Genomic DNA, 26147 nt, shown 5'->3' on the forward strand with positions numbered 1-26147 from the left:
AACTCTCAGGATGCTGCCTTCTTCCTCTTACGTTAGGAACAGCCCTAGACCCAGGGCACCTACCCCTGCCTCAGCCAGAGCGGGACAACTCTTCTCTCCATGCTTGATAATTCCAAGCCCCAGGGGATTGCAGTGACCTGGTCAAGCCCATAAGAGAACAGACAGCACCTCCTCCTTTCCTCAGCACCCCTGCCTCTGCATCTGTCCCCGTCATTCAGCATGTATTTTTTGAAGAAACCAAGAGTGAGGACACAGAAGGGAACAAGTCTCTGTCCTAGGGGTGGACTCCCTGGGTCCTAGGTCTTTCATTCCCTCTCCCCACCTCTCTCTGCCCCTTGAAGTTAGAGCAAGGTCACACCCTAAGCTAAGATTCAGCAGGAACTGAAATCTCTAGTGCTAACCCTCCCAAATCACTGATAGATTGAGCATCCCTAATCTGAAAATCTGAAACCCAAAATGCTCTAAAATCTGAAACTTTTTGAACTGTATAGATTTCGGAGAATTTAGGGTTTTGGATTTTTCTGATGAGGGATGTTCAACTGGTCAAATCTCTGTGAATATTGCAAAATCTAAAAAACCCTGAAATTAGAAACACTTCTGGACCCAGGTATTTCCTCAACCTGCATCAATAACCATGTCTTCAGAGGGGGCAAGGGAGCTGGATGCTATGAACTGAGTACCCAAGGCTGTGCAGTTATGGGGACAAGTCTGCCGGGGCTAGGCACTTAGGAAGCAAAGCATGTTCTTCCTTCTTTGACTCATTCAAAATTCCAAACATGGTACTTCTGGACCCTGATAAGAGTTAGAAGTTGGCCAGGCCTCAGCGGGTGGCTCATGGGGTGGGGCAGGAGCAAGGCCTGGCTTTGCCCGGGAGGGCCGTGCAGAAGGCACAGGAGGAAGAAACATACATGAATGTCTACATGTGCCCAGAATGGCCGAGAGCTCCTCTACCTCTGCTGCCCAAACTTATGTTTTAGTTCACCTCAAAATCTTCCCCCAAATCCTGAGGGGAGACAAGGATTAGTTAGTTCTCTTCTGACACAGGAGGTGAGACACAGAGTGATGGGGGTATCTGGCCAGAGGGAATCCTCATGGAAATGGCAGAACTCAAACAGAGCTACCTGACTCCAGACCCGGAGCCCTTTTCAATCTATAATGGATGGAATCTTTTTAGATAGGCTTCAAGGCTCCCTGGGACCAGTCTCAATGCTGACTCCCCTTCTTCCCCGACCCCTGCCCCCACGGGGAGGAGGAACATTGGAAAACATGGCAGCAGGGCTGTCCCGCCCACCCAAGCAGCGGAAGCCAACAAGAGGCCACCGCTGAGCGCCAGCCAGGCACGATTCCGGGGCTGCCCTGTACAGGGGGTGGAGTGGACATCCCTGGGGCTGCCCTGTGGAGCTAGGCAGCCTCCCTAATCATTCGTCTGGAGGAGCGCACTTAAGCTGGGTAACGAATCCCTGCAGCGCCCAGGGTAGAGAGCTGGTGGCCACCACACACCCACAATGTGGCTGGAAATGTAGGACCTGGGAGCCAAAGACTCGGGCCTCCCTGTCCTGCCCAGGACACAGGTTCACATCAACTCCTGATGTCCACTCACCCTGCGGTCACTGCACAGCAGCTGTGTCCCTGTGTGTAGCAGACACACGACAGACATCATTTTCACCCGCAGGGGGCTTGTCTCAAGGGAATTCGATGTTCTAGAATTCTCGGGAGAAACGCACACACCAAGCTGTTGCCCACCTCCATGCCATGGCTCTGGCTGACCCTCTCCCTGGTGTCCTTTTCTGGCCTTGTGTGGCCTGGATCACCTCTGTTCATGCTTCAACATTCACTTTGGAATGTCACCTTCACTAGAGAGGCCTAGCTGGGGTCTGGCATAGAGGTCCCTATGAAGGCCCTGGGGTTACTGCTTCCCTATGTGCCCCCCACTGCAGTAAGTGCTTTGGGCTGAGTCCTGGGTCTGGGCAGTGCCCTCTGGCACAGTGCCTGGCACTCTGCTAGCATCCAGTAAACATCTCAAGTACAGGAGAGGATGTACCACGTGACCTGGAAGCAGTCACTGCAGGGCCTCGGCTTCCTCATCCGTGGAGCAGGTCTTTCTGAGTCTAAGAGGCTGCAAACATGAGGGTGGGGGTGTATCCTGGTCTTTGAGGAACGGGCCAGGTCTCCAGGGTGTCCAAGTTGGGTGTTCATCATCTTGGCTTGGCCCCCACCAAAGCCACAGGCGGGCCAAGGCCTGCAGCAGCCTTTCCCGGGGCCAGCTCCTCTTTCAAGTTCCCTTTACCCATAAGAACTGCACCAGACGCCCACGTACTTCAGCATAAGGGGCCTTTGGAAGATTCTGGATTATTTGAGGCTTCAAAGAAGCACTGCACCTCTTGGCCACAGGAAGGGAATTCCAGACTTCTCAGAGCAGAAGTGCAAAACCTCACCTCTGCGTTCTGCTTCCCCAACTTTCTGAGCACCTGGTCCCCTGAGGATGGAGTTAAAATGTGGATTCTGGTGAAGCAAGACTCGGGCCCTGGCCTGTGTGCTTCCCAAGCAGAAGGAATGGAGGCGCTTGGTTCTCAGGGTACCCAGCTCCGTGCTCTCCCATTCCTGGGAGAGGGCACTGGATGGGTCCTGCCTGGGCTGGGTGCTTCTCCAGAAGGAGCCACAGCGCCCGTTCCCAGGTACTCAGGCACTCCCAGGGAAGGCGGGTCTTGGGCCCACATGGGAAGGTTCCTGGAGGTGACGGCAGCTGGGGTGGAGCCAGGCCCTTCTATGGACAGCGACCATCCGAGCTGGTAAAAGTTATCATCTTTCAACCTGGAAATGGATTTCCAGAGGCCCTGCGATGGGGACAGGAGTGGGGTGGAGGTTGGGGGGCAGGAGGGGGAGTGCAGATTCGCAATAGCAGCTGTGTTCCTAATTTCCCCAGGAGGAGGCCTGGCCGCCCCTCCTCCGCGCTGAGTGTTTGCCATTAAAAACAAACAGTATCATTTGGTTCAATATAAAATGAATTAAAGGAAATTAAACTGCGGGGGCCATGTGGCGTGCCTTGTCTCCCATTGTCTGGGGCCGTTTTTCATCTTCCCCAGCGGGGAACAACAGCTTGGGGGGTGTGGAGCTGGGCAGGACGAGTTCAATAAATAAGGAACACGGCCTCCCACACACCCGTGGAGGCTGGGGTTCAGGAAATCCCAGGTGCCCATGGGGCCCTGTCCCTGCTGGGTCCCTTGGCGGTAGAATGTGGCCTTTGAGAGTCTTCCAGGAAACGGAGTGAAGGAAAGAAAACAAAACAAGAACAACAAAAAAATGTGTTGTCCCCAGAGACAGAGAAGGGGGTGCTGGGTGGCTGAAGGAGGAGGCTGTGGGTCAGAGGGGGCCAAGCTGGAGCGGGCGGTGCCTGGTTGGCAGGGCGTGGTTCTGATGTGTCCTGTGGTGTGGAGCAGTCGCTGCTGTCACTGCAGTTGTGGCAGCTGGGCAGCAGCATGCAGGTGGGGAGAGGCAGCAGCTGGGCAGTGGTTAAGGATGTTCATTCTGGCAGGGCACAGGGGCCCATGCCTGTAACCCCAGCAACCCTGGAGGCTGAGGCAGGAGGATTGCAAGTTTGAGGCCAGCCTCAGCAACTCAGCAAGACCCTGTCTCAAAACTTAAAAAAATAAAGAAAAAGGGTCTGGGGACATCACTCAGTGGTAGAGCACTCTCCTAGCCCTGCCCCTGCCCCAGAAAGAATGTGGGTTCTGGAACTGGAAGTCAGAATTCAAGTCCCAGCCCTGCCACTTATTTACTAAATTTGGCAAGTCACCTACCTTCTCTGTGCCTCAGTTTCTTCATCTGGCAAACTGGTGGTAAATATGAGTATCTACCTTGTAGGGCGCTAAGAGGATGAAGTAAGTCAATAGAGACAGGACAGTGCTAGGCCCATTAGCTATCCATCATTACGTTCTGTATTACACATAACATTTATTATTCTATTTTTGCTGTAGGCTCCGGGGGGCATCTCCTGTGGCATCTGGAAGACCTGGCCTTTCAATTCATTGCTCCAACACAGACTTGCTGTGTGACCCTGGGTAAGGTAACATGCCTTGCTGAGCCTAGGTCTTTCATCATAAACGAGGGATAAACAAACATCTGGGGACAGAGACCGCTGGTGCCTCTTAACATCCCTTCTTCCCTTCCTCTTTCAAAGTAAGAATTCTGACTTTTGCTTAGGTCCATTGGCACCAGCTGCAAGAGGACAGTCTGGTCTGCTAGGTGGCTAGGGTGACTGAGCGGTAGCCAAGGAAATGAGTGGAAGCAACGAGAGCAATTCTGGGGACGTCACCTCCAGAGATGGAGGAACACGCATTCCAACGAACACAAAAATCTTAATAGGACAGAAGCATGCAGAATCCAGAAGCCTGGTCAAAGGGAAATACATCCTGCTCCAGGGGAGTTCGTTCCAGGACACAAAGGCTAACGGGAAATCTGCTAATGCAGCTCCACATAGCAGTAGCTAGGAGGAGGAAGATCAAGTGGTTTTTGCTCTAACTCAACAACCACTTTAGATTTTTAAGATGTTGATAACTGGACTGGATATGTTCTTGCCATTGTAAAACACTGGCCTTGACCTCAAAGATGGCACCTGGTTGGATGGGGGAGTGAGAGGGTTAGGTTTCTGAGCCAATTCAGCTTGCCAGGCCCGATGCTAACCTAAGTCTGGCCAGAAGGGTGTCTTGTGGGTGTGGTGAACATCTATAGTCAGGTACCTTAAGTAACAGAGTTTGTCCTCTATCATCTGGGTGGGCCTCATCTAATCCAGTGAAAAACCTTAAGAGCAAGACTGAGATTTTTTTCCTTGGAAGAGAAAATTCTGCTTCTGGCTGCAGCAGCAGCACCTGCCTGAGATCCCAGCCCCCCGGCCCTGCAATCACGTAAGCCAACTCCTTGAAATAAACTTCTTAGGTTCACGTGCGCTACTGGTTCCGCTTCTCTGGAGGAGCTGCCTGGTGCAGGCAGGTGAGGGGCATTCCCAGGGAGGTCGGCTGCCTGGGCCAGGAAAGCACACATCAAACAGCAAGGGGCCTCCCCAGGGCCGAGGATTCTGGGTAAAGCGGAAAGCTGTCCATCCTAAAATCTAGCAGTTCCATTTCTAGATGTGTGCAGAGATGTTCGTTATTGTACTGTTCATAATAAATAGTAAAACACTAAAGAAAGAGTCTAACAGCTCGTAGTAGGAACTAAGGGACTGGATGGCTACACCTTGGGAAATATGACACTTAAAAAAAGAATAAGTGGAGACTTAGAGCTACCCATGTGGGTAATGATCACTATATGCATCAGATCACACAGAGTGTTTGTTAAAGCCCAGGCCAGGCCTCAGCCCTTGACTCGCTGACTCAGGTCATCTGGGGCAGAGTCTGTGCATTTCTAACAAGTTGCCCGATGATGCTGAGATCGCCAGTCCAGGGGGCACACTTGGAGTGGTGCAGATGAACACAAACTTCGAAAATACAATGTAATGTTGCAAAATGATGTGCACACAGTATCACTGGTGTTAATCTGTTATGTCTGAAAACATACTGTATCTTGTTTATGGATATACATGTGTAGCAAATAAACTAAAGTGGTTACCTCTAGGGTGGGAGAGAGAATAAGTACATTTCAGAGGATGTGGCAGAGATACTGCCACTAAGTTCCTCAAATCCCAAGGAGTTTCCCCAGGCCTCAGGAGGATAAGAGTCTCCCAGATTCCCGTGCTGTTAGGTGGGGCCTCCTGAGTCCTGGGCAACAGGAGAATGAGGGTGCAGTGGATCTGCCTTACTTCCTGGTGCCTAAAACTTTCCAGGCACTCCTCCGAGTTCCCCTTCCTTATTGCCCTCCTTGGTGCGAAGTTTCCTATGCCCCTTTTGACTCAAAGTGTGGCCCATGGGCCAATTATATCAGCATCACCAGGGAGTTTGTTAGAAATCAGAATTGCAGAGGGAAGCCCAGGAATCGGTGTGATTTTTATGAACATTTAAATTTGAAAAACAGGGTCCCAGGGGAGTCCTAGGGGATGGTGGTTTCACTCCCTAGGGGAAGCCTGGATCCCTAAATGACTGCATGGAGCAGGCGGAGCATCCTAGCTGACCTGCACTAGACTATGGTGACAAGGCAGTAAAGCACTGGCCTCTGCCATTGAGACTCTGATGTTCTTTGGCAACAGTATGTGGTTTACCCTAATTAATACCGAAGGGAAACAATTAATACAGGGGGTATTAACTGTATTAATTAACAATTAATACAGTGAGGCCAGTTGGGTGGGGTTTAAGCTCTTTAAAAGAAGAAATGTGGGTAAGAACAACAAGAGTTATAGATACAGAGATCTATTACATATCCTTTTCAGCACGTTTGTAATATTTTATAACTTAAAAATATTACAACGTAATCTAGAAATGAAAAATCTCAGATTTATACAGGTGACCAACCAGGGACAAATGGAACAAGGAGGGTGTTATGGTTTGGATGTGAGGTGTCCCCCAGAAGGTCACATGTAAGACCATGCAGGAAGGTTCAGGGGAGAAATAACTGGGTTGTAAGACTCTAGACCCAATCAGCCTTTCCTCAGGGATTAAGTGAGTGTCACTGAAGAGGTGGGTGTGGCTGGAGGAGGTGGGGATTGGGGCGTGGCTTTGGGGGTCTATATTTGTACCTGGCCAGTGGAGACCTCTCTCTGCTTCCTGATCACCATGGTGGGAGCCCTGTCCTCTGCCACAAGCTCCGCCATGATGTTCAGCTTCAGCTCTAGGCTGGAGAAATGGAGCCGGCCTTCTCTGGACTGAGACCTCTGAAACCGGGAGCCTCCAATAAGCTCTTCCTCCTCTGTAGTTGTTCTGGTGAGACGCTTTAGTCATAGCAGTGAAAAAGCCGACTAAAAGCTGGGGAATGAGGATAAAGCACTACCCAAGAGACAGGTGGTGACAGCGCACCCCAGGGCGTCACTGTCTCTACTGGGGCACATACGGCCAGATGACTCCTCTGCTGCTGTAGATGTCGCTGGCAAGAGATGGACAAGTTCCTTCTCTGATACCTATGGTGGCATAATCACCTGTTATCAGTTTTTTGCGACTGCTGTTAACAAATCACCACAAACTGTGTGACAACACAAGAGACATTCACTCTCTCAGCTGGGAGGCCAGAATTCTGAGATCAGTTTCAAAATCAAGGTGTTGAAGGGCTGGGGTTGTGGCTCAGTGGTAGAATGCTCGCCTTGCACATGTGGGGTCCTGGGTTCGATCCTCAGCACCACATAAAAATAAACGAAATAGAGGCATTATGTTCAACTACAACTAAAAAATAAATAAATATCAAAAAAAAAATCAAGGTGTTGACTGGGCCATGCTCCCTCTGGAGACTCAGCCTCTTCCAGCTCCCTTCAGGCAGCCCCCAGCAACCTCTGGTTTGTGGCCACACCATATGATCTCCCTCTTCACACTAACTTCAAAGTCAGCAAACTTTTCCTTAAAGGACCAGACGATAAATATTTTGGATTTCTTTCAATTTTTCTATCTCTGTCACCTCTCCTCAACTCTGCCACGGTAGCTCAACAGCAGCCACAGACAATACATTAGTGAATGGGCGCTGAGTGTGTCCCAATAAAACTTTATTTACAAAAACAAGAAGTGGGCCACAGAGTATAGTTTGCAGATCCCTGAACTAGATTCTGGAGCACAGTGTGTCCCATCCCCCTCGGGAAAAGGGTTCACTGGTTGAGAAGCTGGGAAAATGTCAGGGAGAACCAAGGGCATGATGGATTGCAGGACTTCTTGAAGTCTTCCCTGTGATAATATGAGAGGGGGGATGAGGTACAGAGCATCTCTCCGTTATGTGACCACAGAACACTTTCTTATAAAATGGCTTGGAACATCTCCTGACAGCCCCAGAATTACAGATCAGTGAGTTTTCTTTCGTTCCACCCTGATTCTGGTTAGATTAGGACTTTCTTGCTTGATTTAATCTGCACACAGATGACTAGTGCTTCCGACTTCCCTAGAACAACCATAATCACCTAACCCTCCAGCACTTGACCCGAAGTAGTTAATCCCCATAACGGTGTGCAGAGGTCAGTCCTGCTAGGCCCACTCTAAACATGGGAACACTGAGGCTCAGTGGGGTTAATCACGATCCCAGAGGCAGAACGGGGTGGATGAAGAATTTGAACCTAAGTTTAATTTCAGAATGTGTGTCCTTTCTGGGACCCCACCACGCCACCAGAAGCAATCTCTTATCTCTCTCTCCTGCTTACACACTCTAGATTCTTGGCAACGACAGAGAGGAAGTTTTCTAAAAGCGTAACGCCCACCAAACATCAGGTAATGTCAGTATTGCTAACAATGGTGTCCCTGTCTCTGACTTTCTATTCTGTTTGGCTGAAATCCAATCACAAGAGGATCAACACCTCCAAGAACAGCTGCACACAGACAGAGTACCCTCGGGCTTGGCCCCTGGCTGGCTGCTTACAAGCCGGGTGCCTTTCCTCAGGATGCTCAGTTTCCTCATCTGTACAACGGGACTGATAACACTACCTCCTCAGAGTGCCGCTGTGAAGATCAATGACATATGCAACTGGCATATTTCAGATGGTAGGTAAATACACAAATAGGAAGAAAAGCCATGTGACATTAGCTGCTCTTTGGGGTTTGAATCCTACTTTGCCATCTGCAGGCCTGGGGACCCCTGACAATCTAGTTGGCCTCCCTGAGCCTCAGTGTTATCTGTCCCATGGACTGAAGTAAACTTGGCCAGCCTCCTGAGAGTCACTGTAAGGACTTTTTAAAGGGGTGGGCTATCTCAGTGGATAAAACAGACCTGTAAATGCCCCTGGGACTTATGGTCCAGTGGGGGAGAATCTGACCACATAATTACAGAGCAGCATGGTAAGTGCTGGGATAGAGGAGGAGCTCATAGGAACTTACACGAATGGGACCCACATTATCTTAAAGGGATCCAGGGGGAAGTGACATCCAAGCTGAGTCCTGGAGAGACACAGTCAATGGGTCAAAGAGGGCTACGAAATCCAAAACCATACAAGTGTCCACAAAGGAATCCTCGCCTGGGTGTAGTGGCACACACCTGTAAACCCAGCTACTCAGGAGCTGAGGCAGGAGGATTGCAAGTTCGAGGCCAGCCTGGGCAACTTAGCAAGACCTTGTCTCAAAGTGGAATGAAAAGGGCTGGGGATGCAACCCAGTGATAGAGCACTTGCCTAGCACTTGAGGTCTTGGGTTCAATCTCTAGGACTGAAGAAAAAATCCATAATAAGGCCAAACGGCTTCCAGGACCTACAAACCCAGCTGTTTTAAAAAGGGCTGTTATGTACTGTAAACCAGGAGCACTGATGGCGACCTCACCATGCTGTCTGAGGTTGTGTGATGGGTACCTCCGAACCCCCCATCTTAATGCCCAGGACTGTGACCATAAGGAAAAAGCCCACCTGGATGATGTTACAGGCCATATGACAAAAGGGACTTTACAGATGGCAATAAGGTTACTCGTCAGTTGAGTCTGAGCTCATGAAAAGGGAGGTCGTCTAGGTGGGTCTAATCCAATCACTTGAGCCCTTTAAAAGCACAGTTTTCTCTGACTGGTGGCAGAAGGGGAAACCAGGGAGATGACAGGCAGGATTTGATGTGCTACTTCTGGCTTGAAGGTAGGACCGTCATGTGTCAAGATCAGAGAGAAGCTTCCAGGAGCTGTGGATGACCCCGGGAATCGCATCAAATTCTGCCAACCACCTGAACAGCCTGGGAGTGGATTGAGTCTGGAACCTCTGGATATGAGCACTCCCTGGGGAGGCTTTGACTTGGCTCTTCAGAGACCTTTGACCTCCTGTCAAGTTAAGTTAGAGGTCACTGAAAAGTTAATACAGGAGGTGTGTGTGTGTGTGTGTGTGTGTGTGTGTGATTACTATTATCCCAAATTATAGGTGAGAAAATCAAAGCAAAAAGAGGAGAGATGATTTTGCTAAGGTCCCACAGCTGGTGAATGGAAAAGGGATCCCCAGACAGGATCTGGACCCAAGCAGCCAGTTCCAGGGCCCAGGGTTTTCACCATTACACCAGGTTAGGGGAACAATCTCCAGGACAGGGGAAATGGGTCACTGAAGCCAGCAAGCTGGGGCTGTGTGTGGACAACTCCTATTTGAAGACTGTGAGCTGAGCAGGAAGCACACACGTGTGTACATAGGTAGGTGTGACACAGCTAGGAAAGATTCAGGGGTAGCGTTTTACCCTCTAGATGGGGAAGTGGGCCTCTGGGGGCAGGAAAGAAGACTTCTGACTGTATACCATGTCCTGTTTTCCATGTTTTGAACTTTGAACCCTAGGATTATGTTTCCTATTAACAAAATAAATAATGATGAATAATTTGACAGTGGTAAAAAGACATCTGAACCAATACAGAATGCTTTCAAAAAAGCAGAGAACTATAGGTGAACTGGTCTGGGGGTGTATTAGCCTGTTAGGTGTCCTAAGGAGGCCTGGGTGGCTTTCACAACATAACTAAGCTCCAGAGGCCGGAAGCCCAAGGTCAAGGTCCTTCGAGGCCTCTCCCCCTGGCTGGAGGATGACTGCCTTTTCACGGTGTCTTCATATCATCTTCATCAATGCAAGTCTGTGTCCAAATGTCCTCTTGGCATAAGAGGAATATTCGATGAGGGCCCACCCTAGTAACTGCCTTTTCACATAATTACCTGCTTAATGTCCCTATTTCTAAATATAGCCATAATTAGCCAGACAAATTTTTGGCCCAGACCTGTAATCCCTGTGAGTTGGGAGGCTAAGGCTAGAGGATCACTAGTTTGAGGCCAGCCTCAGCTACTTAGTGATACCCTGTCTCAAAATTAATTAATTAAAAAAAAAGGAGCTGGGGATGTAGCTCAGTGGTAAAGCATCTCTGGGTTCAAACCCCATTAACAACAACAGAAATCAGGCACTTTGGGTCCAGACTATAACATAAATTTTGAGGGACACAATTCAGCTCCAATTAGGGGAGCTGTCCCAGGGTCCTCAGCAACCTCTGACCCAGTTTCTCCACTTCAACACTACGGACATTTGGGGCCACATCATTCTCAATCATGCAACCATCCTGTGCACGGTAGGACACGTAGCGACGTCCCTGACCTTTATCCAATAAATACCGGAGGCACTTCCCCACCAATTGTGACACCAAAAACACATCTCCAGAAATTGCATTCACCTCCCAGCAGGGTGGGGGAGACAGGAAATAAATAAAGACAGAGCAATCGGAGACCCATCAGGGACTGGCACACACAAGGAAGGACAAGAAGTGACAGTGAATAATGCAGGGTAGGAAAGCCACTTTCAACAGGAGGGACCCTCAGAGGAGATGACATTGGAGTCAGGCTCTGAATGATGTGACAGAGACAGCCCAGCGAACAGCAAGAGGAAGACTGCCCAGGCAGAGGCCACGGAAGTGCCGAGGCCTCAGAAGGAAGATGCTGGGGGCAGGGGTAGGGGACGTCCCCAGGTCACCAGGGTTGCAGGTCCAGCATGAACAAAGTGCAGAGGGAGGCGTGGGGCAGGAAGCAGATCCAACAGGCCCAAGATGTACGAGTTACAGAAAAGTCATTTCAATCTGAAATGACAAGTGGCAGCTCAAGACACCCGGCCAGCCAGGGTAGGGTTGAGACCGAGGATGAAGATCAGCGGCCGCCATCGCTAACCCATCTTGGCCTTCCAAAGAGCCTGGCTCTCCTAGGAGGCCCAGGTGGGAGGCTCCCACAGCCCCCTTCGTGCTGGGAGGCATGTGGGAATTGGCGTCTTTGGCAGAGGGAGGATTACGCAAAGGAGGAAAATGAAGAGATTCCCAGAGTCCCCAAGCAAGGTGGCTCGGCCAGCCTCACACGCCAGGGCCATCCAGCAGACCCCAATACCAAACCCTTCCACGGTCATAATTATAATATTAAAAACCAGCCCACCCTCTCAGCGGACAGCACAGAGGCCCGGGAAGCGCAGCTGTGCTGTGAACTATTAGGGGGTCCCTGACAGATGTGTCTCCCAGCAGCCCCGGCCCAGCTGCAGATGAAGACCTGTCCCTTTCTTCCTCCTAGACAAGGATTGATGAGGACTCTCCAGAGCACTCAGACAGGCGAGGAAAGGCTGCGGACCTTCTCCCAGCCTGCAATTTATCTTGGGGGGTCTATTCACATCGTTTCTTCCAGGCTGGACCGTGCTCTGACCCAGCACATTAATCTCTCCGAATAAAGTAATAATAATCAAAATCATGGAGCTGGACGGTTGCCAGGGAGGCATTAATAACTGTCACCCACACCTCGGCGGTGCAGGGAAGGGGTGTTGGGGCCCATCCCCGCCCCCTTGGCCCCCTTGATGTAGCACTATTGGAAAGGGAAAAAAGTAGGGTGGCTCTGGCCTGGATTTGGGGGAGTTTATACAGATGGTGTGTGGGGATGCATCTGAGAAGCTCCCCAAACAAATCTGGGAAACACACATGGGAAGAAGTAGGGTCGAATAACACAGCAGGTATTCTGGAATTGGACTGCCTGAGTTCAAACCCCAGCTTAGCCATTGACAAGCTGTGTGACCTTAGGTTACTTCCTTAACCTCTCACTGCTTGGTTCTCTCCTGGTGAGAAGGTAAAAGCATTTCAGCTTCTGTGGGCAACAGTTCAGTCATTTTTCTAAGAGTTAAGTAGAACTACCACACGACCCACAAAGTCCACCCTTAGGCGTCTTCCCAGAAAAACTGTGTTTCCAATACATGCTTGGACGAGAAGCCCTACTGGCCACACCGTTCACAGTAGCTCAAGAGTGGCAACAGCCCCAACGTCAATGAGGGTGAAATGGCTACATAAATGGTCTCTGCCGACAGGGAACACGATTCAACCACAGCAGGAATGAAGTGCTGATCCCGCCACAGCCTGGACGGGCCTGAGACATGACTCAGTGAAGGTCTCACTGGTATTTCCACATCTAGGGAATATCTAGAACGGGCAAGTCCATCAAGACTGAAGGGGTGGCCTGGGGCTCGTGGGAGGGGCCGTGGAGTGTGAGTTTGAGGGCTCCTTTGGGGTGATGACAATAACCTGAAACCAGATAGGGGTGTTGGCTGCAAAACACTGTCACCACATTAAGTGCCACCAACAGTATTCTTTGAATGGCTAATTTTACATTGTGTGAGTTTTTCCTTAATTAAAACAAAAACAACAATGGCTGGTGCCTCACAAGCCTGATGGGAGAAGGAAGCAAGCCAGGGGAAGCTGGGCCCCCTCGAGGCTGACCCCACGCTGGCCGCTCCTGTGGCTGCTGCACGGTCTCCCTGGGGTTGATGACCTTTGCCAAGTTACTTAACTCGGTTTTCTTTCTGGAAAGAGATATCGGCAGCATCTACTCTCTGCAGATTGATCGGATTAAACGAGGCCATGGCTCAGGAGGTTCTGAATGAAGATGGGGATTTTGGCCACCTGGTTCCCTAGAGAACCACCCATGGCTTCATCCGAGCCCAGCCCACACCCGGCGATCCGCAAATATTTCTAGAACAAATGGCATTGCCGTCTGACTTCTGATGGTTGCTTCGCAATAGTTAGCTATGGTAATCACCATAGCTAACTATTGCAAAGTTTGGCTATCAGATTTCTTTGAGAGGCCCTTCATGGCCTTTTCTAGAAAAGAGGGGTGTGTAGTGCTCTGCTGGTAGATTTCTGAGTTCATGACAGACTTGTTTGGAAACCTACCGAAGAGGCTTGAGCTGAGCTGGAAATGGAATCCAAACTCTCACTAGGTAGCTGGCCAGCCTAGTCTCCATCCACCTACCCATCCATCCATCCATCCAACCATCCATCCATCCACCCAACCAACCATCTGTTCATCCATCTATCCTTCCATCCAACCATCCATCCACCCACCCATCCACCCCCCACCCAACCAACCATCTGTCTATCTCGTATGTCCGTCCATCCATCCATCCATCCATTATCCATCCACCCACCCAACCAACCATCTATCCACCCATCCACCCCCTATCCAACTATCCATCCACCCAACCAACCATCCATCCATCCATCCATTAATGCATTCTCCTATCCATCCACCCATGTTTCCCCCATCCACCCATCCATCTATCCATTCATCCACCCACTCCATAATCCCCTGTCTACCCTCTCTCCCTACCCCATCCAGTTGTCCTCACACCCACCCACCCATGGATCAATCTGCACATGTACCTACCTGCCATCCTGCCACAGCACATCCATCTCCCTCCGTATCCACACACCCACCCCTCTACCCACTCTCTCTCATGCACACACACACACACACACACACACACAGAGCAAGTGCTTCTGAATGCATCGAAGATGCTGGTGATCCCTCCACCAATCACCTAGATTCATTTGCTTCCAGGAATGGAGGGTCTGCATTGTGGGGGAGTGGGGAGAAGTGACAGGAAGGATGACCGAATTAATTGTTTCTAAGAAGATGGCTCTGGCTGCAGGAAGCGAAGGGAGAGTGGGATAGACACACCAAGGGAAGGGTGAGGTCTCACGGCAGTGAGGACGCTGTGGCGGTGGTGGAGATGTGGGGGGAGGCTGGATTCAGAGCCTCGGGGGAGGCAGGGCAGACGGAGCCCACTTGCAGACTGGGAGCAGCAGAAAGAGAGGAGAAGGCCGCTTCCAGGCTGCTGGCTGCAGGAGCGGCCACAGGGCAGCACACGCAGAGATGGGGACACGAGAGAGCCCAGGCTCCAGGGAGACCCGAGGCCACCTTTGGAAAGACCTCATGTATCGTACCTGGTCCTCCTGCTGAGCGCTTCTCTCAGGAGGCCAGTCCAGACCACCCACTGGGCCTTCCCTGGTGACAGCTGATTGGATGGGGGGTGAGCATGTGACCAGTGGAGCCCCTTCCTGGCCAGTCACTGGGCTGTAAACCAGTTGGTACAACAGAGGACTCGGGCTGGCCAGGGCCCTCCCCTAGGCACCTGAGGGTGGACCCAGAGATGGCATGAGCTGCGGTCAGAGCTGGGAGGCCGCCAGGAGGCCTTGTTCCTCTGGCTTTGCACTCTCGGGTCTAAGTCTACTTATGACGTGGCTTTGTGACAGCCCCTGTTCCGGCTGCAGCAGAGGGATTCAAGCTCAGGCAGAGGGGGGTGGCTGCCTGATGGCATGGATGGTCTTCGTGTCTGTCTGGGTGGCCTTGGGCAAGCGTAGTTCAATTCCTACAGGTGTGAAAACGGGGTGGGCTGGCCTTGATCCCCAGGGCAACGGTAATCAGAGTACTCAGGACAGTGACCAGCGCCCGGGACACACCCTGCAAGGGCTTGCTATTGCAGCTGCTCCTGCTCCTCACTAGAATGGGCTGACAAATGACTTTCTGTGACAGTCTGTTCTCAGGCACCGACTACTGTGGGCTCCAGCACGGGCTCTGTCTCTCCTGCCCCGGCCCCACCCTGCTGGCTGCCCAGAGCCAGGAGCTCCCAGCAGGTGCCCAGGTAGGTGGGGGCAGGGAGGCCCTGCCTGGGTGGTATCAGCCCCAGCCCCGCCCCAACCAGGGCTGCGAGGCCAGGGCTTGGTGTGGCTAGTGGCCAGGCAGGGGTCTTAGTGCTCAAGAGGATGACGAGCCCCATGCCTGTAGGTGGCCGAGGCTAGTGTCCCCTGGCAGGAGATGGCCCACTCTATGCAGGTGATGGCTACAGGCCATTCCTGGTCCAGGCACAGGGCCCCCAGAGAGCTCACAGTGTAGCTCTCACCCTCACTGTCCTACATGGTGCGAGGTCCAGGCAGGTGCACGGAGGAGGAGGCCCACCCGAAGCTTCTCCCTGGGGTTTCCAGGCCTAATGACACCAATGTCAGGCACATGAGTCTGTGGGAACAGTCACCGGGCCGGGGTTCTCAGAGATCAGACAGCTGCAAGAGGCCCCCATGTTACAGTTTGGATAGGAGGTGTCCCCAAGCTCAGGTGTAAACGCAGGGATGTTCTGAACGAAATGACTAGGTTATGGGGCTGTGAGTTAATCAGGGGACTTGGCCATTTGATGGGTCAATAACTGAGAGCACTATCATGCTGGGCGGCAGCTGCAGGCAGGCAGGGTGGTGGCTGAAGGAAGTCGGTGCCTGGGGGTGTGCCCTCGGGGATTAGAGATCTTTCTTTTTTTTTTTTTTTTGTATCAGGGATTGAACCCAGGGCACTTAACCACTGACCCCCATCCCCATCCCATTTTATTTTGAGACAGGGTCCTGCTAACTTGCTTAGGACCTTGCTAAATTATTGAGGCTAGCCTTGAACTTATGATCTTCCCCATCCTCCCGATCCCTCCCCCCCCCAGCCTCCAGAGTCACTAGAACTACAGGCTGGGCCACCATGCCCTGTGGGATTACACTCCTGCCCCTGGCTCCTTGTGGGAACTTTCTCTACTCTCCTGCTGCCAGGAGGTGAGCAGCTCCCCCCCCACACCTTCCATGACTTTCTGCCCTGCCTCAGACCAGGGCAACAGAGTTGGCCCATGGTGGAATTTGCCTCGGAAACATGAGCCCTAAATAAACTCTTCCTCCTCTTAAATTGTTCTTGCCAGGCCTTTTAGTCACAGAGATGCACAGGTGACTGACACACCCTGGATTTGGTGTCAGTCGGGCCTGGGGGCAAATCGTAGATCTGCCAGGTGTCTGCAGGGATCTCTAAGCCTTGATCTCTTTGTCCATAAACGGGGAGAGTGCCCACCTTGAAAGGAGGGGGGAGACAGCAGCAGCAGGAGGAGTAATGTGCACAGCGGTGAGTAAAGATGATCATCCGCTGGGTGGGGTGGTGCATAGTAACCCAGGAGGCTGAGGCAGGAGGATTGGAAGTTTGAGGCCAGCCTCAGCATCTTAGCAAGACCTTGCTTCACACACACAAAATGGCTGGGGATGAGGCTCAGTGGCAGAATGCCCCTGGGTTCAACCCCTAGTACCAAAACAAAAAAAAGGTCATCCTGGTGGCCGACATTCATGGAGCATCCGCCCCAGGCCAGGCCTGCTTGGATCCTCATCATCTCTTCACCTTCAAAACTGCCCAGGGGGGTCTCTGGCAGGCTGCGGAGGGGCTGGCCGCGAGGAGGGTGGGATACAAGTGCTGGTCACGAAGGTGCAGGCCAGGGGTAGGGGAGCCACCGGGTGGTCTGGTCTGGTGAGCCCTGTCCACAAAAAAACAGCTGGCCGCCATGGAGATGAAGGGGCGGAGAGAAGGTCCATGCCAGGCCTGGCAGAGAGCTGCTGCAGAAGCTGCCCGTGCCAGGAAGGGCCCCACTCTGAGGAGGGACGGGAGGAGTGACAGCACCCACTTCACGGGAGGTGGTACAGATTCGTGAGTTGATGAGTGTCCAGTGGTTAGTGACCTGTGGATAGTGACCTGTGGTGACCCGGAAGGGAGGAAGCCAGGTGTAGTGGACGGAGAGTAGCCCCCACCACAGGGTCCCCATCCCAGTCCCCACAACCTGTGAAGACACCAGCTGACAAGGCCAAGGGGACTTTGCCTTGAGATGGGCCCAGTGCGATCCCAGGGTCCTTGTAAGAGGAAGGCCGGGAGGCCAGAGTCAGAGAGGGAGAGGTGACCAGGGAAGGGAGGACAGAGAAGATGCGAGAAGGACCCCACCTGCCATCCTGACCCCATGGGAAAGGAAAGAGCCCAGGCACCACCTGCCACCCTGACTGGAGCCTGGTGAAACCCAGGTCAGGTTCTGACCTGGAGAGGAATGGAAAAGTCAATTCACTTTAATTTGCTTTAAGCCACCAAATTTGTAAGAGTTTGTCACAGCAGCTCTTGTTGGGCCTACCACTGGCTGAAGCCACCTGGAGGACACTGGGCACAGGAGCCCAGTGTTAAAATACACACAGGACACCGGTGGTCTCAGTGATTCAGGAGGCTGAGGCAGGAGGATTGCAAGCGTGAGGCCAGCCTCAGCAACTTAGTGAGACCCTGACTCAAAAGAAAAAGGGCTGAGGATGTGGGTCAGTGGTAAAGCGCCCCTGGGTTCAATCCCCAGGACTTTATCACACACACACAAAATACACACAGGTCTGGGCAGAGAGCAGGGTGAAGAAGACAGACATGTTAACTGCAAGACATCAGCTGTAAAATTATTATCCCCATATTATAGATGAGGCGACTGAGGCACAGAGAGGTTATCTCTGAAACTCATCCAAGGCCACACAGCTAGTCAGTGAGAGCTGACAGTCAAAAAGGATAAATGATATCAGCACAGGCCGAGCACCCCTGACCCAACAATCTGAAATCTGGAAAAAGTTCCAAATGCAAAACATTTTGAGCTCAGGTATAATGACACAAGTGGAGAATCCCACCCTTGACCTTGTGTGATGATCCTGGTCAAAACACAGGTGCCCTAAAAATATTATTCAAGTTACCTTCAGGTCTTTGTGTCAGGAATATAGGAAAAAAAAATGCATCCCGTGTTCAGACGTGGGCATAATCCCTGAGATGTCTCATTATGTATACATAAATATTCCCAAACCTGGAGAGCCCTGGTCCCAGTACAACCTGTCCTGTGAATTGAGCAATTTACTCTCCCCTGGACTTGAGGCAAAGCACTTGGTGTGTCCCATACCAATCGTTCTTATGAAATGAGTACCTTAAAGGAAGACGGATGAGGAGACTAGGACTCAGAGAGGTTGTTACCTGCCCAAGTCACACAGCTAGGGAGGAGTCGAGGTGGCCCAGAGTGTGGATGTGTCTGAGGTCAAATTCCACCAGAGTGAACCTGTGCCGTGCTGCTTCCTGGAGTCAAGGGCACGGGGCCTGCGGCCACTGGCAGGAGCTCAACAGCAAATGGTAGTGGTCATGGGGGTCTTGGGGAAGTAAGAGGGCACCTCAGGGTTTCTTCAGGCCACTGTCTCCTGACTTTCCTTCCCGTGGGTCTTTTGATCTTTAAGTGTCTTTAACTACCCGTCACTGGCTTTGGCCCCCGAGTTGTGGCTTCATCTCAGAAAACCTCAGTGGCTTGGGGTTTGGCTCACCTAGATCAATACCCAGTGGGGAGCGGAGACACCGGCTCCAAGCTGACCCCGGCTAATGGGCTGGGTCCGTTGTCACTCAGACGGATGGTCAAGTCTGACCTGCTCTCTGCCAAGCAATGTCTGGGACAAATTCTGAGCTTTCTGAACTGGAAAGATGGCTTTTTTTTTTTTTTTTAATGGAAAGGGAAGCCAGGCACTGGAGAGATGCTTTAGTCTGTCTGCCTCTGTCCAGGGTCCCTTTGGGTCATCTTAGAGTCACTGGGAATCACGATATCCCACGGTGGCATTTTGCCTAGGCCTTCTCAGTCCTCAGAACTTCAATGGCTGTTTGCCAAGACCTCTCTGCCCAGTGTCCGCCTGCAGCCCAGGCCCACAGCAAAGCCTCGCGGCTGCCTCCACCCCTCCTGTGGCCACGGCAGACATCACCAATCGAGCACAGAGCCCTTCCTTTTGAGCCTCAGCCCCCTTTACAAAATAAGCCCCTGGAAGACAGAGAGTCAAAACCCACCAGGCCACCCTTCCCTGGGAGGAGCAAGACACAGGACACAGGACCCAGATCACAGCAACATCCCCCCACCCCACGATGAATTTAGCATCAGAGAAGCTTCAACTAGAGTAACTAGGAAACGTCTTCACAGAGTACGTAAGAAGGCACTGGCCAAAGCCACTCTCAGCTTCCATATGGCCCCGGCCGGTGACAGAGCTGCCAGCTCAGGCTCTGTGCACTTGACAAGCCGACCTCGGCTCTGCTCTTGGCGGATTCTTTCCTCCTCTCAAAGGTGCCCAGGATCCCCTGTATGATCCGTGTGGCTGGGGGCGGCTGTGGCCGCAGCCAGGACCTACCTTGGACTTGACCGCCAGGATGATCTTGGGCAGGGCCACAACGAGGCACTTGAGGGCGATAGTGATGTACTTCAGCACAAAGTCTGCGATTCCCACGATCCACAGCAGGTCGAAGAAGTCCAGCGTCTCCAGGTTGGGCTTCAGGAAGATGAGGCTGGGGAGAATTCACAGAGCCAAGATGTTTACCCAGAGCCTGGCCCTCGGTAGTTCTGCCTGCTCACCCGGGAGCCTTGGAAATATTACCCACAGAAACAGCACTGACCTCTGTGTCCCATTCCTGAGTCTGCTACAAACCTGCTGTGTGACCTCAGGTGGGTCTCTTAACTTCTCTGAGCCTCAGTTCCCTTGAGGGTTATAGGGAGAGATGGGCTTGGAACATTGTTAAGGTCCCCTCCAGTTTTATGGATCCACAAGAATCTTGACAAAAGTGGGCAAAGGAAGGAAGAAGAGGAGAAGAAGTCATGCCAATGGTGCAGAGGACGCAGGGGGACTGCAGGCTGGGTACTGGGCTACACCCTACACTCAGTGTATCTCATTAAATCTCCCTCTCCAGCAGGCACAGCTAACCTCTATAAAAAGGACTGAAGCTTGGAGCCACAAGTCTCCCAAGGTCACATTATAATAACATAAGGATGTTAGTATCCAACAGACTTGAGTTTGAACTCTGGCTTCTCCATTTGCTGGAACCTGGGTAAGTACAGTTTTCTCTGCAAACCTGAGTGTGCACATCAGTACAATGGGAATCACACCCTCCCTGACGGTGTTCCTGACAGGCCTTGGGGATCACAGACACACTGCAGACCCTGCCAGGCTGCGGTGGCAATGGTAACAGCAATTCCAGGAGGCAGGTGTGTTTATCCAACCCTCTTTGCAGACGAGAAAACTGAGGCACAGAATGGCAAATCAGCACAAAGTGGTACAGGTACTAAGGGACGGAGGCAGATGAGGTGCAGGCTTCCCGGGTTAACGCTCTCCTAATCCTTAGTACACACAGGGTAAACCCATTTTCTCTATCCACGGCCAGCCAAGTTAGACCTCATGCTCCATGTTTGTTCTCAACTCTTGGGAGACAAACAACAAGCAGGGTTCAAGTTGGCAGCTGTCCACGGACCACACTCTGAGTAGCACTGCTCTCATCACCCCTGAGGATGAAAGTGTCACTCATAATTATGCGAACAGTAGTCGTAAAACACCTTGGCTTCTCACTTCCTGCCGGGCCTGCTCTATGGACTTCCTGTGTCTCAGCTCATTTCGTCTTCCCAAGACTCTGTGAAGTAGGAACTAAGATGCTCCCATCCTGAGCGGAGGGCACTGGGCATGAGTCACCTGCTCATGGGGGCTCAGCGCATGGCCCTGGGCTTGGAATCTGCATCTCTCTTTCCTTCCCACTGGATCAGAGGCTCTGAGCCAAGGCCGGGATGGGTCCTGTCGGTCTCCCAAATGCTTCGGAAATACCTTGCTGGCCCGGCAGACAAGGGCGGGGACGAACCTCTTAAGCATCCTAGGAACAGATCCACCTGGTTTTCCTGCTCTCTTTAAGCAGCGAGAGTAGGGAAAATCCAAGAGGACCCTCTATGGTGGCAACCGCTCCCCACATCTGCGTGTTGTCCACATCCCAGTCTGTCTCCCTGGGACCCCTCGTCTCCAAGTTCAAGTGGACACCCACGTCGTAACACAGGAAGACAACTGGGGCCTGCGCTCCCCTCTCTGGCTCCACTTGGCTCCTTCCTGGGGATCCCAAACTGGCTGGCTGATTGCTGCACTCTGCAAGTCTTTTATGCGTCTCTGATTGTAACATAACAAGATTTGGTCTCAGACTTTCCATTTCATCTCAAAGACACCAGTTGACGTTTGACTCACCTGCCTGGGTTTTACCCTATCATCTTGGTGCTTTTCCTGTTTTTTTTGTTTTTTGTTTTTTTTTGCTTTTGGTGGGGGTGGGGGAGGGGGAAGTGGCGCATTTTCCCACAGAGAGTTCACTTGTTTCTAAAATGCTCCAGGAACTTTTAACGGGCTGACAGATTGATGGTCAGTTTTGCTCATTAGACGCCATCATCCATAATTATAGTAATTAACCCTAAAATAATATGATGACTATATGTCAACTGCTTTATAGTTCACCCAGTTCTTTCATGTATTTTCCGACACCTGGCCTTGCTACGGAGCCTGCTCAGGTGGATCAGGAAGAACTAACTCAGCCCTGGTTTCTCAGGACTTGCCAAGGGGCAGAATGCAGGCAAGAGGTAGAATTAAGGTTCCCGGAGGTTGGTCATCAGAGTTCAAATCCTGGGAGGACTCAAGGTCACTGCTAAACGCTGTCTCTGGGGCTGAGGCTCCTTAGGAAGGTGCTGTGATCTGAATGTGGTTTGTGCCCCAAAGGTTTACGGTGGAGGGCTTGGTGCTCAGAGGGTGATGAGACAGGTGGTGGGGCCTTTAAAAGGCAGGACCTAGTGGGAAGCCAATATTGGTCCTTCTTCTTTTTAGCTTCTGGTCTCCAAGTTCATCTGGCCCCAGGTCCTCACCAGAGGCATGCCAACATCAGTGCCTTGCCCTTGAACTTCTAGAAATGTGAGTTAGATAAACCTCATTTCCTCAAAAAGCACCCAATTTTGGGTGTTTTCTTATAGTAACAGATAACCATTCTCATCCTTCTGGATCTAAAGCCTCGGTTTCCTCACTTGTGAAGGGAGGATATGGCGTTACCCTGCTGGGTCACTGGGAGGGCTAAATAAGATAATGGCTGTTGGCAGCACTTATGTGCACACTGTAGACAGGTGGCATCTGAAAGGACAAGGACTGAGCTCTGTTGCTTTTCTCTTAAGCCACTCTCTCTCTTGCTCTTTCTAGGCTGCCAGTTTGACTCAGCCCTGGTTTGATGGGGCCACTGAGGTCTGAGCCTGGAATATGATCATGCCCAGAAAATGGCATGAGTGGGAAATTCCTCCAAGCTTCTGGGAAACTCCACCCCCTCTACCCTCCACCAGGACTGGAGATTCTGGACCACATGACCAAGGCAGGGGGTGAGATGTGTCTTGAGTCTTGGGATGAACTCCAAGGGTTGCTCTTATGGGGCGGCCTCAGGAAGTGTCCAAACTACTGACTCCTCAAAGTCCATTTTCAAAACGGGGGACGTGATCTGCGAGTCTGACTTGTTTCAACCCTATGCAGAGGCCCTTCCCCCACCCTCCACGAGACAGCCTTCCCTCCGTCCCGGCAGCCCTCAGTTCCGCACAGAGCGAGAACATTTTGGTAACATACTCTTAACACTGTTTCAAACACTTTTTCTAAAATGAAGGGGAGTGTTCCATTGACAGGGTTGTTCCTTTTTTTGGGGGTTTGGGTACCTGTATTTGAACTCAGAGGCACTCAGCCACTGATCCACATCCCCAGCCTTAGTTTGTATTTGATTTAGAGACAGGGTCTCACTGAGTTGCTTGGCACCTCGCTTTTGCTGAGGCTGGCTTTGAACTCGCGATCCTCCCGCCTCAGCCTCCCGAGCCACTGGGATGACAGGTATGCGCCACTGCACCTGGCTCAGGGTTGTTCTTTATTCTTAATTAATTCTTTGTTGTTAAAATAACTCATCTTATGAAATGATGCAGGTGGTAGATGATCTTTTTTCTCCTAACTGGTAAAACACACATCATAAAATTTGCCTCTTGACCATTGTTATGAATACAAGATGCTCACACGGTTGACAACTCACTTCCACCCAGCGCCAGAGCTCCGCATCCTGCAGAACTTGAACCCACACCCATCAGACAACAGCTCCCACTCCCCCTCCCTTGGAAACCACCCTTCGACTTTCTGCCTGTATGAATTTAACTATTGTAAATACCTTGTGTCAGCAGAATCGTGCAGTGTGTTTATGTGTGTGAGAGAGAGAGAAGAGTGTGTGTGTGTGTGTGTGTGTGTGTGTGACTGGCTTATTCCAATTTAGGAAATATCCCCAAGGTTCATCCATGCTGTCACCTGTGTCCGAATTTCCACCCTTTTTCTTTTTTTGAGGCTGAGTAATATTCCATTACATGGACAGAGCACATTCTATCCATTCATCTGCCAGTGGACACTTGGGTTCCTTCTACCTTTTGGTTCCTATAGGATGATCATTTTAAAATGTCTTTTTAACTGCAAAAAGCAAGCTGCTGTCTACATGGTGGACTTCTGAATTTTGGCTGAGGGATGCTTCACTGGTTTGGGAAATCTCCAGGTCTGAGATTTACAAAATCTTGTGGGTGGTGTAGGTCTGTGGTTCAGCTCCCCCTCGGATCCTCCCACAAACAGTTCTCAGATTCTGCAAAGTTGCATCTGTGGCATCTGAGCACGTGACCCTCCATTCTTAGATGCAGTCACTACTGCCATCCTCAAGGAAGCCATCTGGTCCTTGGTGACCTGGCCCTTTTGGCCACAGGTGCTTGGGCAGGGCTGGACCCCTAGCCCACGAAAAGCCAGTCAGGCGCTCTCCTCTTTCTTGAATTTTAAGGGAGCCAGTGAGAGGCTTAATCATGCCAAGAGCTGACATCAAAACCAATGTCCACGATTTCTGGCTGACGGGTTCCAGGAATTTCTCTGGTTCCTGCCGTCTAGGGCCTGGTTGTTCAGCTTTCCTAGGATTGAGCGAGCCCCTCGTTTGAGCAAGGCCTGACATGACAGCATCCCAAAGGGCTGGAGTTGATAACTTTTGTCAGTTCAGGCCGAGCATCCCTGATCTCTAAAATCTGAAGCTGTTTGAGCATTGTGATTTTGGAGCGTTTTGGACTTAGGATGATTTTCAGATTGGGAATGCTCTGTGGGTAAAGTCTACACAAGTGTTCCAAAATCTGAAAAACTCCCAAGTCTGAAACACTTTTGGTCCCAAGGTTTTTGGATAAGGGATCCTCTGTATAGTCTTCAGAACTGGCACCGGAAGTAACAATAAAGGCGACTTGTGGATTTAAAGTGAAAAGGTGGTAAATGAAGGAGAAAGTGTCACGAAGTGGCAAGCTCTGCATGTCACCTCCTCTAACAGTTACACACACACACCTGCAGAGAAACATGTTAACCTGGTGGCAGTTTGGTGACAAGAATAGAGGCAATTTTGGTCTTTTAAAAAAATGTGTCTTCTTTCCAACATTTCACCATTTAAAATAAATTACCTTCAAAGTCAGAAAAATAAATTACTTTTAAAAGCCTGAGCTGGGTATGGTGGTGCACATCTGTAATCCCAGGTATGTGGCAGTCCAGGGCAGGAGGACCACCAGTTTGAGGCCAGCCTGGGCAACTCAGTGAGACCCTGTCTTAATAGAGCTGGGGGTGTGGCTCAGTGGTTAAGCACCCTGGGTTCAATTCCTGGCACCAATAAATAAATAAATAAATAAAAGGACAGGGGTCGGGGTGCGGATCAGTGCTAGAACACTCATCTAGCATGTGCAAAGTCCTGGGTTCAACCCCTAGTCATGCAAAAAATAAAAATAAAAATAAATAAATAAAAATTTTAAAAAAGTGTTACTCATTTATTTAGTTATTTGAAAAAATTAATGAAACAAGTATGGACATTGTACAAGGTACCTAGGAAAGTGCCTCGCTACCAGGAAACAGGAGGTGGCAGGCAGCCCTGAAACACTCAGGAACAAGTTCTGACTGTGTGACGGGCTCCAGGAGTGGGGTGCTGCCCTCATGGACCTGCTGGAGCTCTGGAGCGAAGCTCACTGGCTTCAGAGCACTTTCCAGGGGCTTGGTTGCCAAGGTGATGGGAAATTTTAAGGCAGCTGATGACCAATCAGGGCCAAGCAGTCCATTCTGTGCCTGTGGCTCAGCCTCCCACCTGCCACTGTGTTGCCCAGGACTCTGAGTCAAAAAGTCACATGAGAACAGAGTCCCCAGGTCATGTGATGTGTGTCTAGGGTAGGGGACCCTTGTTCCTGCCCGGATGAAACCAGAGAGGATAGATATTTTATCTCTTAATAATTACAAAAGCACTGCTCTTATTACGAAAAAGTCTGTCCATTACAAAAACATTACAAAATACAGACAGTACAATAAAGCATTACCATTACCCACACATTTAACCTCTGGAGGGCCATGGCTAATATTTTAGGTCGGGCGCACAATCTTCCTATGAAAGAACCATGACCTGTCATCCCAGCTACTCAGGAGGCTGAGGCGAGAGGATCTCAAGTTCAAGGTCAGCCTGGGCAACTTAGTGAGACCCTGATTTAAAATAAAATATAAAGGAGTAGGGGCATAGCCTAGCATGTGCGAGGCCCTGGTTTCAATACCCGGCACTGGAAAAAAATATTTTAAATATTTTCAGTTTTGTCTGTTATATGGTCTTTGTTCTA

At 51.0% G+C, this 26147-nt stretch overlaps 1 protein-coding gene across 1 annotated transcript in view; it reads right to left on the bottom strand.

The window, feature by feature from the left end:
• Rnft2 (ring finger protein, transmembrane 2) overlaps positions 1 to 26147 on the bottom strand; it is a 68771-nt gene that overhangs the window by 25392 nt on the left and 17232 nt on the right. The window contains 1 exon segment of the mRNA XM_048785488.1: positions 19828 to 19981. Coding sequence (XP_048641445.1) covers positions 19828 to 19981 — 154 coding nt within the window.

The sequence above is a fragment of the Marmota marmota genome, unplaced genomic scaffold, assembly GCF_001458135.2.
Source record: "Marmota marmota marmota unplaced genomic scaffold, marMar, whole genome shotgun sequence".
Classification (NCBI taxonomy): domain Eukaryota; kingdom Metazoa; phylum Chordata; class Mammalia; order Rodentia; family Sciuridae; genus Marmota; species Marmota marmota.